The sequence below is a fragment of the Callospermophilus lateralis genome, chromosome 2 (assembly GCF_048772815.1).
Source record: "Callospermophilus lateralis isolate mCalLat2 chromosome 2, mCalLat2.hap1, whole genome shotgun sequence".
Taxonomy (NCBI): Eukaryota; Metazoa; Chordata; class Mammalia; order Rodentia; family Sciuridae; genus Callospermophilus; species Callospermophilus lateralis.
In genome coordinates, this window is record NC_135306.1 from 54,592,246 (window position 1) to 54,613,087 (window position 20,842).

At 32.6% G+C, this 20,842-nt stretch overlaps 1 protein-coding gene across 5 annotated transcripts in view; it reads left to right on the top strand.

Annotated features, from left to right (window-relative positions):
* The window catches only part of Nfib (nuclear factor I B), a 223,995-nt gene that overhangs the window by 152,222 nt on the left and 50,931 nt on the right, over window positions 1–20,842 (top strand). For all 5 annotated transcript variants that reach the window (XM_076845962.2, XM_076845963.2, XM_076845965.2 and 2 more), the window contains exons 4-6: window positions 816–884; window positions 6,207–6,327; window positions 9,198–9,316. In XM_076845962.2, coding sequence (XP_076702077.1) covers window positions 816–884; window positions 6,207–6,327; window positions 9,198–9,316 — 309 coding nt within the window. The remainder of the gene's footprint in view (window positions 1–815; window positions 885–6,206; window positions 6,328–9,197; window positions 9,317–20,842) is intronic.

Here is a 20,842-nt window from a genome sequence, read left to right on the forward strand (position 1 = left end):
CATCTTTAGCTCTGGACATAGCCAGAACAACTAGCAGACAGGCATGAATTTTCTTAGGCTCCTGAATCATGGACCCTGCGCCCAAGATGTCACCTAAGGATCATGTGTCATTCCTGGAGACCTAGATTCACTGTCCTTTGTTGCTTAAAATGTCTCATTTTGAATTAAAGGGAGTCCAAAAAGTAATAGCAAGAGTAAGGAAAGCACTGAAATCATGCAAGGTGTACTAGAGATGCATGGAAATGGGTTGGTGCAAAGTAGTATTTGTTGTGTGTACAAGTTCTACTTTTATTAGTGACTGTGGAACAAGGGTGGGAGTGCTGGTAACAGCAACTCACTTTTCTTTAATCAGTGAAGGATTTGTGAAAGAACAGTGGTTTCAAGAGATCTTTGAAGTCTTTCCAACAAAGTGCTAATTGTGGTTGTGGTTTTCCTTTTTCTTTCTTCCTTTTTTTTTTTTTCTTTTTTGTTAATGGGTAGACTTTAGCCTACCAGGTGCTACAGAGTCAAATGTGTTCAATGAGTGCCCTAAACATTCTCAATGCATGAAATGTGGCAAATAAAACCACATTTGCACATTTGGAAAGTTAAGGAAATTTTTTTCTATGAGATTATTTAGCATCTAAACTTTTTACTTTTGTTCAAACAGAACCAGTGTTTGTGCTCCCAAGAGCTTTGTTTTAATTTGTCCTGGTTATAAGCTTTCTTGTTTTTTATTCTAACCTTTGGTCAAACAATGAACAAATTCTAGTGTTTAATCATTTATTTTACTTTCTGTTTATGTTGATCTTTTGCCTCTTGATGTTTATTTTCAGGATACCTTGAGGATAGTTTTGTAAAATCTGGAGTCTTCAATGTATCAGAACTTGTGAGGGTATCCAGAAGTAAGTAAATGGTTTTCTTTTTACTCAAGTGTACAGTATGATGTAAAAATATTTTAAATTTTGAACCTTAAATACAGTATGAAGAGTGACTACGTCTTATGAGAATTTGCATTTGAAAATCTTAAACCTTTTGATGAAATCATTAAGTGAATGTATTATGTCTGTTTTTCTAAATTATTTGCATTCAAATCAAAACTTTCTGTTGTGCAAAATTAATTTTTTAGGTTGTTCTTATTGCCATGTTATTGGTATTCATCTAATTCAGTTCTCTTGTGACCATAGTTGGGCATTTATATCAAAGGAAGTGTGATTAATTAAATGTACTCTGTGTTGTTATGATAACCCACATAAGTTTCCTGTAGATAAGTGCTTTTTCATTTTACTAACATTTTGGTGGGGGTTGGAGATGTACAGGATATACACGCTAACATGCAGAGTGTAAAGGGATGCAGAAATTAACTTTGCAGATTGTAGTTGGATATAGATAGAAAGCATTGTTATCCAACACAATGTCCAATTGTTTTAACTGGCCACCTCACCTGGATACCATTCTTGGCATGCTGGATCATATTTTTTTTTTTCCAGGGAAAACTTACCTGGCTGGCTACCTAAGCAAGGGGTATGTTCCCTTGATTAACTCTTTGACTTATTACTAATGTATGCAAATTATGTGAGATGAACTCTTAATGCACTGATTATGGTAAAGGGGGTGACTACTCTCCTCACTCCTTTCTATGATTTAGCTTGCTCATGAAACTTTGAATGGTGTGTTTCTGTACCTGATGGTTTGATAGGAAGTGTCACAGTTTGGAATGATGTTATTCAGATGACTAGGTGGCACTCTGATTCTTGTTGTGCTGCTTATTTGGATCAAATTCAGAGGTCATGAACAAGAATTATGATGATCCAAAAAAAAAAAAAAACAGAAAGAGCAGTTACTGAGAGTGGAAGTTAGCAGTGCTTTGGAGTCCTGTTCAGTGAGGGAATCGTTAAGCTAGGAGGGTAACCATGTTTTTGAACCATAGTTTCTCAAATAGCTCTGATTTCTAAAGTGGCAGAACAAACAGCATGTTCATAAGAGAATGATACACATGAACTTCAATACTGTGGGAACTCATCTTTTCTGGCATAATTCATGAGCAGATTAATGTATGTTCAAGAGGCTAAGGCTGTGGCTCAGTGGAAGAGTGCTTGCCTAGCACATATAGGTACTGGGTTCAGTCCTTAGTACCATATACAAAAGTAAGCAAGTAAAATGAAGGCATGCTGCCCATCTACAACTACTAAATAAATAAATAAAATAAAAATGTATGCCCAAAAGACTGCTATCATGGGTACATTTACCTGGGGACAGTGTAGAAGATGAAATCATATATTCTGGTATCTCTAGGGTATGTATTTGCTGGACAAGAGGATTCCTATGGTCTACTCCATTGCCCAAGGCCATAAGCCTTTTGTGTCTTTCCAGATCAAATGTGATATGCAAAGGCCTCTGACATTTAAAATTTTTAGTTTAATTTTAGTTTTTTATTTGGAAAGGAATATAGCTGACTTGATCATTAGCACATTCCTGCATCATGTAAGGAAGGGAACATTTGCATGTTCTTATGCATTTCTCTACTGCTACTTAGCAATCGTTATGAGGTTGTATGTGAAGTTATTTGCTTAAATTTGTACTAAGTTTCATGATGTATTTGCATGCTTTTTATGAGAAAGGGCAGTAGAATAATCTGTCAAAAAAATGTTTATTTAATAGGCAACTATGCAAAGTGCTGTCAAAGGAGAACTAGTCTGGAACTTTCAAAAGCCCAGAGTGATATTTTGAAAAATCTGAATTTCAAAAACAAAACAATAGCTGAAAAATACCTTTCTGTAATAGCAGTTCAGAAACAAGGTGAATTTAACATACTTCATTCATCCATTCTTAATTCATACTGTCATTTCTTAGAGGTTTTTAGGTTATTTGTTATAATGAACATAACTGATTTGTAATTAGTACATTAATTATCCATATTCATTCTTTAGTTAATTTATTCAACAAACATTTATTTTCTTCTCCATATGTAAATAGGTATCTCTAAAATGCTTGAGAAGTTATTCTCCTAAGTGTTTTAATATATTCACATTATAATCTTGTTTACACAATTGAACTTCATTGTTTATGAAATACAGGTTTGCTAAGTCAACATAAACCTCAGCACAGCCCTTATGCTGTATATCACAGTTCTGACTTCTTGAAGGTTCACGGTGTGTTAATGGTTCTGTCCTCTAGGGTTTTACTATCATATGACCCACTAATGTGTATGTTGACTTTAGCTAATGAAGCTATTCAGTTTTAGGATAGTGATCTCTCTGTTGAATGATATTATCTCCATCTTAAAAGTTGATTTAGGATCAGCTTTTGGAGTGAGGAGAACAATAAGAGAGATTAAGGGTTGGCCTCTAACCCTTAGAATCTGAGGTTCTTTGGTGCTTCGCTTCTAAGAGGATATTGGCAACCTCTTAAACATGATTTGCAGCTCTCAGCTCCCTTGTAGCTCTCTGGGAGAGGTCCCACTGCCAGTCTCTGCAACTGCTCTGAGTTCTTCCAGAGCTTTTCAACAGCAAGATCTGCCTGAGACATGCTCTCCTTGTTTCTAAATAAATTGTGTGTGCTGGTTTAGTATTTTGGTCATATTTATTATTAACCTACTCTTCTTTCTGTCATCTACTATTTACTCTAAGAATGCATACTTAATTTTTATAGTGTCCATGTATAAACATTATTTTTATTGCTATCTTGATACTGTGCCATAATCCTTCTGTAATAAAATTTAGAAAAAAAATTCTGAAGATTTTTTAAAAAATTATCATTTGAATATAAATTACGACCAGTTATGTTTATGGCCAAGTAAATTGTGTTGACTGTGTTAAGTCATATATATTTGATAGAAATTTCAAAACTTTGTCTGAATATTATATGATATTATAAGTTTACAAATTGTTTTCAAAAGATACAACCTGTACCTTTCCTGTTCGTAACTCTTTGGATTTTATCCATGACTATTGTAGGAAACTAGAGAGATTGCTCACATTCTCTTGACCCCTCAAGTGCCTGCTTCTAACACAAACCGTGTTTCCAATGTCACATACAACCTGGTTTTAATAATGAATTTTAAAGCATGTGGTTACTGTGGGATTTCTTACCTCATTTTTTTTTTTTTTTTTTTTAACCTCTGGTGTACCTCAAGCCACAAAAAACATAGCTCCATCTTAGCTGTCTAAATAACTCAAGTCATCAGACACAGTTACACATTGCATATAAGTATTTTCTGTGAAAGGAAGTTAAAGTATATTATATAAAATGAACAATCTGACGGAAGGCAGATGCTCCAGAAATTTGGAGCAGAGACTCACTGTGTGTATATTTACTTAATTTTTATAGTGATGTTCATTGCATTCCATGATTACTTTTCTATAATAAAGCTTGTGCCTCCTAATCATACTCTCTTAAAAATATCTTAAGTTAACCATGGCCTGATATTAAAGCACAATTCAACTGATAATAAACATATTTAGAATGTTTATTACAAATTCTGGGTAAGAAAATGTTCTTTAAATCTGTAGTCCCTTTGGAATTTTTTATTCAACTGGAGGCAGTTAGGAGAGGGGGAGATTTAAGAGATGGTGTGTTCTTTTCTGGAATTTGTTGACACACCTTAGGAAACCCTTAGTTTCTGAAGGCCTGAAGGTAAAGAAATATATACTGGCCTTCAGCACTATTCTTTGACACCAACCTACCTTGTCTTCACTTTGCAGATGGTCTCTGTTCTTGACTTTGCTTCTATGGTAAACCCTGTTTGGAATAATCTTCCTTCAGTATCATCCTTGCTTGTTCTCCAAAACCCAGTGCCAGATACGCTGTTTCCATAGACTTGTTGGCACATTCAAGCCCGCATTAGATTTTCTCTCTGGAAATCTTCTAGCATTTTGTGATCATATTATTCATCTGGGCAATCCCACTGTCTTGGTATTTGTATTTGCACAAATGTTTTGTTCACCCAATTTGTTGCCCACTGTAGTTATTAAGGGTTTTCTAAGATTATTTTGTAGCCATTTGAAATACTTGACAATAATGGACATAGTCAACGACTTTTGAGTGAATAAACTTTCAGCAAGTAGATTTATTTTGCTTTCCCTACTTTGAGGACATTTTTGAGTTGTTCCATGTTTGTTAACCACACTACCATGGAAACATTTGGGGGAGAAAGCAAAGAAGGGAGGAACTCATGTTTGCTGGGGATTTATTTTGCACAATTCTGGGCTTTTATCATTACTTACCTCATTTCCTCCTCAAAATAATTACGTGTAAAACTTATTATTATTCTTCGCAATTTAAAATTTAGTAAAATGAAGCATACAGCTTTTAAGTGGCAGAGGGGGTTTGAACTAAAAGGCTATTTATCTCCCAACACTCTTCATTCTAACAAACACACTGTCTCTCAGATTTATTCAAGATGTCTAAAAATTAATTTAAAAAATTTGAACAGATGTACTACATTGTGCAAAAAAATAATTCTATATGAAAATTTAGTTCATAATATGTTTGCAAATTCAAACATACTTCTTCATTTACAAAGCACTATCTTAAAATATAAAGGTCCATGAGTATGTTCTAAATGATTTATAAAGTGATGGCATAAACTTTTTTTTTTTTTTTTTTTTTTTGTAAACAAAGTGTAACTGTTAAGTGCAGCCACACTTAGGATTTATATATGAAACCTAAATATGTATTTGGGAAAAACTTGACTTATTTCATATTAGTAAATTTTACTTTTTTAAATAAATATCTGCCCTAATATTTTTTTATATCAAATGATAATAAATATTATGATTTCCAATTCATTCTAATGTTAATGTTATTAATATCATAAAATAATAATCCTTGGTATTTGTGAAACTGCTTTATATTTATTGGTTTAACAATGATTCGGTTTAGCGCAAATTGGTGCTTTTGAAATCAAATGTTCTATTTCCCTGAAGGCATCTGTGAAGCAGTGAGGTGACAGGTGCAATGACCACTGATGTCAAGAAGTGAGGGAAGAAGATCGGGAGTGGGATTAGGGGAAGTGGTAACCAGTGATCACAGTTTGAATGCTCAATGTGATGAGGAAGTTTTCAAGTCCTACCCCCAGTCCCAGTACTGTGGGTATTAGAACCTTGAGGTAAAGAGGATTCTCTTCTTCCTTGCCCAAAAGCTTGGAAAATATTAGGTTTTACATCTGCATAGAGATGAGAAGTATGAATGTCAGTCCCAGTGTTTCTTTTCCTTTTCCTCCTCAGCACCCATAACCCAGGGAACTGGAGTCAACTTCCCAATTGGAGAAATTCCGAGCCAACCATACTATCATGACATGAACTCCGGGGTTAATCTTCAGAGGTCTCTGTCTTCTCCACCAAGCAGGTAATGGAAAGAGGAACTAATCTTGTTGCATCTGTGTGCAGATAGGTGGGAAGGTAGATGTGCAGATAGACAGTAGATAAATCGATAGAGAGGAGAAATGAAACAGTTTTTGCTGATAGTTTGCAGACGCTTAATCTTTCCTGGTATAATTTATTTTGATATTTGCAAATTAACTGTAAATGTACAAAGCATTTATAAAAAATCTTTGAGAGGACAAAGGAACTATGAAAATATATTAATATGATTTTTATCCTGTCCTGTGAAATGTTATAGTTGTACAAGTTCACTAATTCTTTTGGTAAGTTGATGATGTTGCGGTGTCAGTGATCCCTGATTTATAAGTGATCCATCCTGGGTAACTCATGATACCACATCCACACCTGGGATAATGAAACATGAAAAATGTATTATTACCTAACCTTAAAAGTAAAGGCCTCATTGTAGGCCAAAGTTTTCAATAAGTTAATGTTCTTTGACTAAGTTAGTTGATTCTCAGGTCCCAGTAAAGTATTACCTGCTCTGAGACTAACCAGTTTTGTTAATGTGGATGAAGAGTGAATAGTTTCTTTGCTTTTTCATTCTCTCTTGATGTTCTCATTTTCTCTCTTGACCTTTGATTGCGACTTTCAGTTGAGGTGAATAAATTATTATTGATGTATTGTTTTTCTCTTTTTGAGTTATATCTTTCATATAAGAAGATTCGTTTATTTCTGAAGCATTAAATATATCCATGATCAGATAAAAGACCCTAATGAATTGCAGAGCAAAACAGGTTTTATTCTTTTAATTTTTAGAAGTAAAAAGAATATCTGTAAAACTATTTTATTTTTAAAATTATTTATTTATTTGTTTGTTTGTTTGTTTGTTTAATGTGGTGCTGAGGTTACAACCTGGTGCCTCATATGTGCTAGGCAAGCGCTTTACCACTGAGCAACACTCCCAGCCCTATAAAATTGTTTTATTAGAGTATTCTCAGTAAAGAAAGTCAATTGCATTTGAATTAGTTATGGGAATAGTTATATTTGTATGTTTATAAATTAAGGCCAATTTTATATCATTTATTATCAAACTGTATTTTCATATAGTTAGATTATAAATCAAGATAATTAGATCTATTCTCACTAAATTGATCTCTGACTTGTTTAGGTCTTAAAAGTACTTTAGTTTTTCTAGATTTAAAATGTGAGTACTAACTTTCATTCCCTCTGCTGGATCAGGATGTTGTCAGCACAGATCTTTCATGGTCACTCGGTATCAGGTGCTATGTCCTTCAGAATAAACAAGTTTTAAAAACATTTCTCTACTACTTCAGTCTGAGAATAATTCCTCTCCTATTTTAATTTTTTTTTGTACTTATGCTAACTCACAGGTGGAAGAATTAGTTTCAAAGGAGAGTTTAAAAATATAAGCTCAAACTCTGGATACCTAAGGAAGAAACTAAAGAAAGTATTTATTCTTGCTGTGGTTGAGCATGCATAGAAATGACCATCTTTGATCATGTTAATACTCTGGGAGTTGTGAGTCAAATATTAATCACAAGTGTATCTACAAATAGACCCAGGCACACAGGCTTCAAAGGCTTGGGGACCTAGTGTGGTGGGAGGAGTGTGGTCTTGGATGTCCCAGGGCCTTCTTTTGTGTCTGGCTGGTCCCATTAACTTGCTCTGGAAACTCACTGAATTTCTCATTGAGTTTTAACAAATGTGTCTCCTCATTTGTTAAAAAAAAAAAGTAGGATTGGCTTTTCTATAGAATTTTCGAGGTCATCGTGACTTCTGAAACCGGATGACGTTACATTTATTATCACTGCATAAAGTTGATTCAGAAGGTTTTTTTAATTTTTAATTTTTAGTTTTTTATCTGCATGGGCACAAATAAGGAATTTTTTTAGTTAAAGAAAAACATTTATATTCATAGGCATAATTAACTGTTGAATAAGGTATTGGTAGGAGTATATAAAAGCAGTGTATCAAGCAATGTGACTCATATCATGAATAGTTTTAAAAATTTTGCTCTAGGTATTCACTGTTTTAAATAATTAGGATGAATCATGTTTTCCTTATTAGGGTGTTTCACTCTGAAATGAAAGTATGTGTTTGGTTTGAATTTGGAAACACCTTTTTTTATGTTAATCTAAACAATAAAGGATCAATAATATCATATTTTATAAAAAGTTAAAGATTATTACATGAGATAGTGTATAATCAGTAAAGTACTATAAAATTTATTGTGAATTACAGGGTTAATGCTAATAATTAATATTTAATAAGTATGTTATAAATGCCAGCCACTTAACTAAATGCTTTATAGTTAATAACTCATTTAATCTTCTCAGTCATCCCCCTTTGAAGCAGTTTTATTATTTCCATTTTACAGATGATTAAACTGAGTTTAGAAAGGTTAAGGAACTTACTATTAAGAACTAATAAATGGTCAAGTCAAGACTTGAGACTTCTAAGTTCCATTACCTTACCTGTGAATTAATATGAATTACATTGTCTATGGCAAGTGCTATGCAAATAAAATTATTAATATTGATGATCATTATAATAAGTGTCAAGTGCAATCTTAGTAACATGATATTAATATTGGCAGACAAGCCATGCTTAAGAGTTCACTTTTTATGACAGAAATTTCTTGGGGATAAACATTTGAAAAGTAGATATAGGCAGAGATGGTGTGACAAGTGATACACAACCAGAAATGTTTGCTCTTCATGTCTTGAATACTCATCATTCCTTTAGAATAACTGGATTGCTTTGTGTTTATGGAAATCTCCATAGTAAGAGTCTTCTTAAGTCATTTATTTTTTAAATGTTGTACATCCTCCCCAAAATCCAATTAATGTGACTATTGTTATATTTTAACAGCAAAAGACCCAAAACTATATCCATAGATGAAAATATGGAACCAAGTCCTACAGGAGACTTTTACCCCTCTCCAAATTCACCAGCTGCTGGAAGTCGAACATGGCATGAAAGAGATCAAGGTGGGTGATTAGGAGATGCCTCCAGGGACATCAGAATAGAATGTTGGCTCCTTTCATAAATTTCATCTAATAAAAATTATATCAGTAAACCAATATGGATTATATTCTCTTACTGAAATGATTTCAGTAAATTTATTTGTGATAATATACTAGTCAGATGTTATCAAAGTTACAAAAATCCCATTTTTTCCTATTTTATCAGACCTTTTTTCTAGACAAAGTGATCTCTGAGAACTCACAGGTGTGTATCTGATCATCTCTGACTACATTAGTTGGTTGGATTGCAACAGAACCTCAAGTGTTGATTCGATTAGACTAGATGGCTTTTTTCTGTGGGACATTTCCAGGAGGAGCCAAACTCTAAACACTTTGTAGGTGTCAGTACTGAAGGTTCTCGATTAAAGAAATCCACAGTTCTTTGAGGAAATAAATATAGCATAAATAATAAATAAAAGTATAATGTAAGAAACTTTATGTCTGAGTCAGTGTAGTTATATTTTCTAGATAAAACTACAACCCAGTGCTAGGGCAACTTTAAGGAGAAATATAATTTTAAGAAATAGGTGTTGTTTAGCTTTCTGGGGGTGAGACTTAGATTTTTTTTTCCCTTTTTAATGTCTATTGGATTGAATATAGTTCATTATAAATATCCACCCCTTTTCCCACAATTACAGGGAGATTATTAAGCATGGAAATTGACAAATGAGCTAGCTGCAGTTTTTGTTAGTGTTTATACATGTGTGCAAATAAGATTTTTATATTGGCACCATAAAGTGTATTTGAAAATTGCCTTTTAAGTCAAATTCTGCCTTTAAATAAAAGAAAGGTGCTCTTTATCAACGGCTTTCGACTCAAATTTGGGTGTGTATTTGTGGGGGTTGGAGAGGTATATGTTGAACAATCTTAGCAGACAAATAATGGCGGAGCTTGACATTTAAAGCTAAGGTCAGTTCCTTAACTCAACTCCTGTTTCGTTGCTCAGAATTTTTATATTAAGTGACACAGTATTTTAAAAAATAGTGAAAAACCTCCATGGAGGAATTGGACTTTGAGTCTCTTGGGTCTTTTCAGCTTGTTGAAATTTAACAAAAGTAGGGCCAGGCAAAAGCACAGCCCAACTGCTGAGATGGGTAGGTAAGTTTGAGAATGGTTCTGTGTACCATGTGACTGGACATTGTGCATAGGAAAGGAAGGGATAGATGACAGGGGTCATTTCGTAGAAGGACTTAAAGATCAGCTAGATCCAATCCTTTTGTTAGGTAGGAGACAACAATCATCTTTATAAAACATAAACAGCATTGTATCACACTCGCTTTGGGTCCTTTGGTCTCTGTACTTTTAGGGGAAGATCAGAATTCCCTCCTTTGACTGACAGGCTTGGCCTCTGGCTGCAGCTGCAGCTCAGCAGGTGCTATTGGGCTTTTCCTTCCTGTTTGCACCTGAGCCTGCGGCTTTGTTTACATTTAGGAATGTAACACCCAGGACCTTCTTATAATCCTTGTTCTCTGGAATGCTCTTCTCCTGACTCTTGCTCTAGCAAATTCTTTTCCATCCTTCAGGGACCAACTTAGTCTGAGGAATTTCAACCTTAATCAGGACTTCCTGTTTTGTCTCCTGGTGCCTATTATCCTATCTTTCCTTTATTGTTTTCAAAATGTATAATTCCATATTTATTTACTTTGAAGGCAGTAGACTACTACTGCAGCCAGTATCTAACTCAAGACTTGGTGCATAGTAGGGGCATCATAAATATTTGTTGGATAAATGAACCATTAATAGACCGGAAAACCAGACTCCTTAGTGAAGTCAGGGAATAATAGAGACTTTTACCTGAGGTGTAGAACTGTGAGTAAAAACAAACTCCTCAACCCTTTATATTTTATTACTTGTTTTACTGACATTGTCAGTTTATTCTAAACAAAGCTATGTTTTCCTTGTCAAAAATTTGTTCTGGAAAGGTTCTGATGGTAATGATGATAACATTGTAAATGTGTGAGAATGTCTGTGTTGTTCAGTAGTGTAGGTGTTTTTTATTATAGAGAGTGTCACTTTATAAGAATTGATTCCTCTTTCAGTCTATTCAATAAAGCCAATCTCAAATCATATTATAAAACATTTTTGAAAAGTAGAAGGGAAACTGTCATTCTTTTTCTTTGTAAAATCATTGTATTGTCTTGGTGATTTTCTATTGTCAAGATGACTAGAATTACTGGAGAAGTCTGTAAAGGCATATTATATTAAGGGTAAGGAAGAATGTTCCATTCTCAAGTGTGCTTAAAAAAAAAAAAAAAAACTCTTGTCACTTTAATTCTGAAGACCCTGAAGACTTTGTAATGTGCACAATAAGCCATTGTGGGTAGAAGACTTCAACTATAATGAAAAAATGAGGGCAGTACAGTACTATCTTTATAAATTTGCTAAGCCAAATGCAGTCCTTTTGTTCTTGGAAAATTGCCTTTTTAAAATTCACAAAATAAAATGCCTCATAGTTGTTCTTGTCCATCTTCAAATGTTCCTTAGACATACGTGTCTGTCATGAAGGGAATTGTTTAAAGCACTGGCTGAATACTACTCTGACACTTGTAATGGCTTTAATCTGTCTTATACTTCTTTCTGTCATAAAACCCAGTACTAACTGGTACTCAATAACTACTTACTGGGTGATTGTAACACGGCTTGTTTTACGATTAGCAGAAACACTTAACTTTACTATTATTTCCTGGTTATATGCCTTATTCTGTTAGTGTTAACTTTGCATTGAAATCTATTCTTGCCATAACTCTTAGCAAAGCTGATTTTTGAAATAGGCAAATAAAAACAACAAAATTGTGGGCAATATGTGGATTTCTGTTTTCCTTTATAGTCTTAAACATCAGTATGAATCATTGAGATTTATTCCAAATAGGCAAAAATAAAGACTATAATATGACCAAGTTAGTATACTTTATTTTAGAAAGAAATTAGGCATTTTACAAAAATCTAAATTCATGTAATGAGATATGTTCATGTAATATTCAATAATTTAATGGAAAACTATTTTTTAAGTACGTTACAGTTAATTTTGTCTTTTCAAAACAAAAAAGTTATAGTTTTCTGATTATGAAAGAATTGTTATTTATAATTTTGCAAAAAAGACAAATACTTTTAAATTAAACAGTATTTAATGGTATTAAACATTGGTAGAAGAATATAAAATTTGCTTATTCTAATTGAATAGTGATAGAAATTAATTTGTCGGCATCTAAATTATGTAATATTTATATTTTTACTTAATGTTCTTTTATACATAGAGAAGGAAAGGACGAAGAAAATAATTCTGGGCTATAAGCAAAGAGTAACTGCTTCATTCTTAAGTTCTAAATTAGTTCTCCTTACTTAGTCTAAGACTAAGGTCTTAAACTTCTGACTGCCTCTATTTCTAATAAATTCCTTTTCATGTTTTTTTCTTCTTCTTTCTTTCTCTTTTCCTCCTCTTTCTTTCTTTCTTTCTTTCTTGAGTTGGGGATCAAACCTAGCCTTCCATATACTAGGCAAGTGCTTTACCACTAAATATATCCATAGCCCTGAGCATTTTTTTATACTGTTTTCCATCATTTAAGATCTTAATGATCTTTATCAGGGAATTTTTTAATTTTATCAGTGATAGTATTATACAGGTTGAGAATTTTTTTATTTTTTATTTAATTTTTGATTTTTTGTTAGAACTTAATGGTTATACATATGGTTGGTTTCATCCCAACAAAGTCATACATGATTTCAGTTCATGATTCCCCCTTTTCCCTCCGCCTTTTCCTTCGAGTCCCCCTCCCCCTTCTTCTTCCTCTATTCCAATAGATTTTATTTTGCTTATCTATTTATGTAATCTTATCCTTCCCTCCTCCTTTCCTTTATTTTGCTCTAACTTCTGCATATGAGAGAAAACATTTCAACCTTTGAGTTTCTGAATTGGCTAATTTCACTTAGCATGATAGTCTTCATTTCCATCCATTTACTGGCAAATGCCTTAATTACATTTTTTTAAAAAAAATAAAAATAGCTAAGTAGAACTCCATTGTACATATATACCACAATTCTTAATCCCTTCATCTATTGACAGACATCTGGGTTGATTCTGTAATTTCACTATTGTGAATTGTGCTACTATAAACACTGATGTGGCTGTGTAACTGTGATATGCTGATTTTAGATCTTTTGGAAAAATACCCAATATGGGATAGCTGGGTCATATGGTGGTTCCATCTCTAGTTTTTTTGAGGAATCTACAAACTGCTTTTCAGAGCAGTCGTACTAGTCTGGGGCCCTACTAACAATGTACAAGTGTTCCTTTCTCCCCACAACCTCATCAACATTTATTGTTATTTGTAAATAATTTATTTTTTATAACACTTATTTATAAAATATTCCTTTTGAAATTTTATCTACATTAAGCTTTCTTGAATAAATTCAGAGACTTAATTCCTAGTTAATATACTTCTCTAGAAATCACTAGAGCAATTCTTGTGACTTTGGATATAAGAGGAAAAATGAGATAAGTCATGATTTTACTTCTAGTTCAAGTTATCTTCATGAGACCAAATCTAGTTGTATGCCTATGCTCATTTATTATTTGCTTGAATGTTTGAAATATCATTTATCAAGGTCACTTTGCCATTGCCATTCTAATAGTCATTGATTCATCCAAGTCTGAATGTAACACTAATAAAGCACTACTTAATAAACAGTGAGAAAAACATGATATGGTAAATATATTTGTAATATACAGTCATGGATTTCTAAATGAAATATGTAATAACTTCTCAGTCTGATGAGTATTAAAACAGCTTATGATCTTAGATAAAATGTAAATTCAAAAAGATTTTTCGTGCAGTACAATTTTATTAATTTCTACACCTTTAGGATTTGAGATAATTTGGCTCAATTAACATTTATCAAGTGACTGTTATATGCCAGGAATTTTTATAGACATTGAACACACAAATGAGATTAATTTTACAGTCCTTGACCTGTTGAACAGAAAAATAGTTTTGTACTATTTATGAAAAAAAGAACTTCACAGAAAATAAATAATATAAACCAGATTGCAAAGTGACTATATTCATGCTTTAGAACTAACTTACTTTAAGCACTGTAAGAGGTAAATCTTTATAATATGTCAGTTAATTGGCACCTTGGAACAAAACTAGTGCTACTTGCTGTATTGATGTGTAATTACAATTTTAAGAGTAGTTTAAAAAAATTAAATTGACTCTAAAATAAGTTTTATTTATGCATTGAGTTCTGGTTGTTGTAGGTACTAGAAAATAAAAAGGCTAATATAAAAAATTTTTTTTTGAAATTCTGTTATCTAAGTCTTCTTGGCAAGTTTTTCTGAAATTTTAATATATTTGCAAGTGTGGAGATTTATGATAATTTTATAAACATTCTCATTAGTAATGCAGTCTTTTTACTAAATTTCAATTTGCATTTTATAGAATTTTATAAGGTAATTTTAGATATCAGATGAGTTAAGACAAAGGGCTCAATGGAACCCTGGATGCTAGTGAGTGATAATGCCAATTTATTATCATAAACTCAATCAAAAAATAAATAACAGTAAATAAAGGTGTGGTAGCATCCTAATAGAACTGCTAGCAGACACCAGCATCACTTATTGTGAGTTTAAGAATGTTTCTAGATAAGCAAGATAGAAGAGTGGTCAACTAAGTTTAGAAAATTCGGTTTTAACAGTATTTAAGCTTTTGTCATTCATGAATGAAAATGTCAAATATTTAACACATTACTGTGGTTATCTAGGAGTGACTGCTAATTGAACAAGCATGTTTATTAAGTTTGTGATTTCAGAACCTTTTTTTTTCATGGAAGAATCTACAGGCAACACAAGGTTGAGACGTTGGGAAATAGTGCTCAAGCCCAAACTCCCAACTGATAAATGACACAACTTTGAGGTTTCTCTGGAGCTATGGGAGCAGAACATGTTAAGTAGCTTTCCCAGAGATTGAGTGACTGCTGCCTGGGAGCCACTAGCATTCTGTGGAGTCCTAGAGAATAGCAAGGCAACAGTAACCTTGGTGGAAGGACTTTTTAACTTGCCTTTGTGCAGCAGATCAAACACCAATTCCTTACATTCCTAGAGTTCAGATCACAGGATTAAGTAGCAAATGTCCAAATATCAAATTTTTGAGCAAGAGAAAAAACAGAGATACAAGTTCTTTTGGGGGATAAATGTGGAGAAGAGCTCGTATGAGTTTAATGTATAAACATAATTTTTAAGATTTCCAGTTGAGCTTTTTATTATGAAAAACATCAGAACTTGAGAACTACAAGTGAATTTCCATGTATTTCATGACATTGGAAAACAAACTTCAGGGATACTTCCACTGGGGTGTATATTATTCTCTTCAGCTACACTGCTAAAGTTAAAAAAAAAATCACATGAACATCTTTGAAACAGAAGGAAAACATTAAATTGTTGGTGAAGGCTTTCATCAGAATCCCTTATGTTGCCTGCTAATCAACAAATATCTGTCCTCATTTCATGTGATCTGATTCTGGGCGGGGCTAACTCGTGTATATGTTTGAAGGCTCCACGCTGATTAATATGGAAAAGTTGTACTCACTCATATTTCTGTTCTCTGGAGCCTTAATAATTTGAAAATACAGCATTTTGTAGAAAAACTGAAATAGCAAATTAGTTTGAAATAATAATAACTTTCTTTGTAATACTGGATCTCTGGACTGATGGAATGCAGATTAAAATAGGAACATCAGAAACCCATGGGAGACTGTCACAGTGTGCCATACAAAGTTCAGTGGCATAATAAAAGTTTTTTATTTCAAATCCTTTCACACATTGATTTCATGTGTAAGCTTATTTTGCAGTAGTTTGGAAAGCATGTGTCTTTTTAGTTTTAGACTATCAATATCATATATAATAGTGAAACATAATTCAGACTCCTTATTTTACAGCTAGGCAATCCAAGGATCAGAAAGGCTGACTTGTCCAGTGTCTAGGTAACTAATTGCAGAGCCTAGATCTTCTTTTTTTTTAAATCAAATATTTTCTGTTATACTACAGTCTCCCTAGAGAATTACTTATGTGGGGAGAAGTGGACTAGCAGAATTTTACCACCACTTCACAAGTCTCAGAAAATGGACAGTTTTCCTTAAAAGCTTCAAGATGAACTCTGAATTGTAGAACTAGAATGGGAGAACTGAAGTGACTTTGTCATTTTCAGAGTTCTGAAAGAATTGCCAAAACAAAAATCTCGATGGTATATGTATACACACACACACATACACACACACAGAGGTATATATGTATATATACATATATATTACACTGTATTACTATTAGGATTATTTATATATAAATATATATTTATATGAATGTATATGATTATATATTTATATATATATTTTAACTGCTTCAATATATAAATATATATAATCAGTTTTGAAGTTAAAAAATTGCATGTATGAATGCTTTTGATAGATAAATGTGGAGAAGAGCTAATATAAAATGAATGGCTAAGCACTATTTTTAAAAGTTTTTGCTTTGGAAAGTAGAGAAAAATGTAAAGTGCAGAACATTGTACCTCACCCAGCTTCAACTATTAACAATATTTTACTAATCTTATTCATTTTCTATCTTCCAGTTTTTAAAAACTATTTTAAGTATATTATGCCATTTGCATATAAATATTTCTAATGGTTCTCCCCCTAACAAAGAAATTTTTTACATACAGAACCATTTTCAATTTAAAAAACAATAATAGTTCCTTAATATAACCTCATATAAGTTCTAATTCCCCAGTCCATCTTGAAGGTTGTTCTTTTGAATGAGAATTCCGATGTAGTCTATTTAAACTTTCAGCCTGTTTACCCTATACTAGCCACCCTCTCGCTTTTTCTATATCATTAATTTGTTGAAGAAACCACATAAATTTAAAATTGTGTTCAGAAAGTACATGCAAATGAGGCAAACCAGATCCTGTTGCTATTTGTGGCTACCATTTATTGAACATTTACTCTCAGGTGATTAGCTAAGTAATATATTTACATATATTTTTTTCTTTTAAAACCTGTTAAAAACTCCATTTTACAACTTATTAAACTGATCATTACCCATGCTCATAATGCTTAGAATTTTCCCATGTGTAAGATAACAGTGTTAGATTCTAAAGTTCCTTTGTTTTCCAACATTTTGGATTTTTAAATCAATTGCAGTCAAGGAATTTGATAATTTTCAATAATCCCTAGTCCAAAAACCAAGAACTTTTTGAACACCAACATGATGCTACAAGTTCAAAATTTCACGCCTGACCTCATGTTTTGGGCTATAGTCTAAATGCATGCACACTAAAAATGTAGTATAAAACTACCTTCAGGCTATGCATAAGGCATATGTGAAACTTACACCTATCCCCAAAGACATCTCATTATGGGGGCTCCTATGTCCAAGATATCTCATTATGTATATTCGAATATTCCAAACTTTGAAAAAGAAATCTGAAAGCTAAAACAATTCTTATTCCAAGCATTTTGTTTAAGGGATACCCATCCTCTCCTCAACTGAGCTTTCATTAACATGAAACTTTCTGAAAATTCAGAAGATTTTCCATTTCTTAAATTACCTTTTAAATGTTTATTTTAAATACTCTCATTGAATAACAAAATAATGGGGCTGTTTATGTACTTGGAGGCATGTTTTGCCTTATACCCAAGGAATGTACATTTCTCAAAAATACATGTCCTGTCCTGCACTGTTCTGTTACAACAAATGATTGATAGAGATTGAATTATTATAACAGAACCTTGTTATGGGATCAGTGTCTCCTACTTTGAAAACAAATGACTCAGCCAGACGGCAACATTTATTTTTCTCTAAATGACTACGGACGTAGCAATAGGAGACCATTATCCTGTGACAATATTCTATTTCATTGACATTATCTCACAAATGTAATTGGTCCATTACTAAATAGAGGTTTTGTTACTGATCAATTTCACGTTATTTCTAAAACCATTAGGATAATAAATATGCCATCGTAGTAATTTCATTGACAGGATGTTCTTTTTTTTTCATCATTTACATTTGTTGGAGGAAAAATATAGATTTAGGTTGAGCTTAAACACTATGATTTATGTTAGTTTTCATACTTTTCCATTAAGAGAAACAGAACATTGTGCAGAGTAATCCTATTTGCATTGAGCTGCTAAACTGACAAACTTCAAATTTTCATGATTTTTTCTACCTTGCTAAATCACATCAAATCATAATTGTTCCTAATTAGTTTACTACCTTAGTTTAATGATTTTCTTTTTTCTTTTCTTTTTTCTTTTTTTTTTTTTTTAATAAGTTCTAGATCTAGGACCTTCCTGTAAACCCACTGAAGTAACACATCAGTTAAATCAACCTTGTTAGTAGTGTGAGCAACAACAGCCTTAGTACAACAGAAGCCTGGAGATGTCTGGTAGCATAAATGTTTCTAAATGCATGGCTTTTTCCCAAATGTTCCCCTCTAAAAACTCATCTGTAATCTTGTTAAATTAGAACTCTTCCAGTATCTTTCTGACTTTTACAGTTAAGGTTACGGTATTGATTTTATTTTATAGTCCATGGCTCTCAGATGCTTAACACTAATAAGCCTCCATAGCTAAGAGGTTTTCCCAAGAGGCAGGGCGAATAGCAGCTATTTACCTATACTGATGTTTAATAAGTGACTAAAATATACTCCCAATCCTGTGTAATTGTTTGGTGTTTTTTTCTCCTTTTAAATTACATTTACTGACATTACTCTAGGCACTTTATCATTGTCTGTTAAAATGAAATTGCTAACGGATAAAGGCATTTTGAAGTTTTTTTTTGTGGTGCTAGAGAAACTGTTTCATTTGTTTAGTATTCGTTTTTTAGCACTGTTCTTTATTACTCAAAGGATTTTTTTTTTAACTGTCTCAGAAAGGTGTTCATGAGCTTCAAAGGGCTTTGAGCTTTAACTTTGTATTGGGTGTAGGTGTAGCCTGGAGACCTTTTTTATAGAGATGTGATAAAAAAAGAAGAGACTTGTAGTAACGTGCTACTCAACTGTGCTGGGGTTAAAACATACAGTAAGAAAGAGACTTCAGCCATCACAAAATGTTTCAAGTTGCTGAATAATACAATAATATGCTCAAGTTAATTAAGATTAAATAACTCAATGTTTAAAGTAAGAATCCATTTATTTTACACAAAGACTACCATACTTTCTCCTTTAAAAAAGAACTGATTTCGTTTTTTTTTTAAATGTTGAGAATTCTAATTGAAGATGACATCTTATCTCCTCTTAACGTAGCTTGCCATTTTTCCTAGAGTTATTTTAGAGTGTGATAAATGTAAATATATATATATATATATATATATGGAGCTACTTTCTTAACATGGCAGCTAATTATTTTTTGAATCATCTGGCATCACCATCAAACTACTGTAGTGGGATTAAGTCCATATGTCTTGTCATAACATTCAGAGCTTTTTGTTAACTTGGAGTGTGTGGGAAGGACTTATTCACATTTGCCACACAATCACAGAATTTTACATCTAAAAGAGTCCTTAGAAACAGATATTCAGATATTCTCGTTTCCTCACTCTGTTTTCAATAAGACATTGCTTTGTGTTTAGCCAGCTAAATTGCAAAAGTTAGTTTTAAACATTTCTTCTTACCTCTTTGCAGCACAAGGTACTTTCCTTGAATTTTGTAATGTTGGACACATACCAAGATCCAGTATTGTCAACCCAATATTGGGAATTATTTATAATATTCTGTAGTGCTACAGGCAGTATTTTTATCCCCCAAAATATGTATTTTATAATTCATTTTGATAAACGCAATGGTTGTTTGTGGGAATTTGGAAAATTCATCTAATATAAATAAGAAAAAAATTACTTATAATTCCACCACGTAGACATAACTCCTCTTCATATTTGACTGAATTAACTCCTATTAATATGAAACCCTATTAGGTGAAAGTCTGTTTTTCTGGTTTTTTCTCTCTGCATTTTCTATGTGTTCTATTTTGATTCCTATAATTTTGCACTAAATTTGGTTTATGATATATGCTATTATAATTTATTTTTTCTTTCACTTACAGTATAATGGCACTTTATAATTGAATCATATCATTCAATTTCTGCTTTATAATGACTGTGCAATATGCCATCTTTGGCTATACTGTAAGTTTTTAAATGTCTACTTCACTCATGAGGAATTTTTAAAGTACTTCCTGAATTTTTATATTATAAAGATACAGTGAACCCCATTGCACAGAAATCTTTGTGCCTAATCTGATTAGTTCATTCCTGTCTATTCCTTTTTCATCAAGTAGAATCTTGATGAAATTTTGTTAAAGGAATGAATTTATTCCTACTGTAGAATTACTGAGTTAAATCTTATGTCCATTGCTAAGGCTTTTGATGAATATAGGCATAGAATCCAGAAAGGTCTTATCAATTTACATTTCCACTAGCAGTGCATGAATGACTTAACTCTC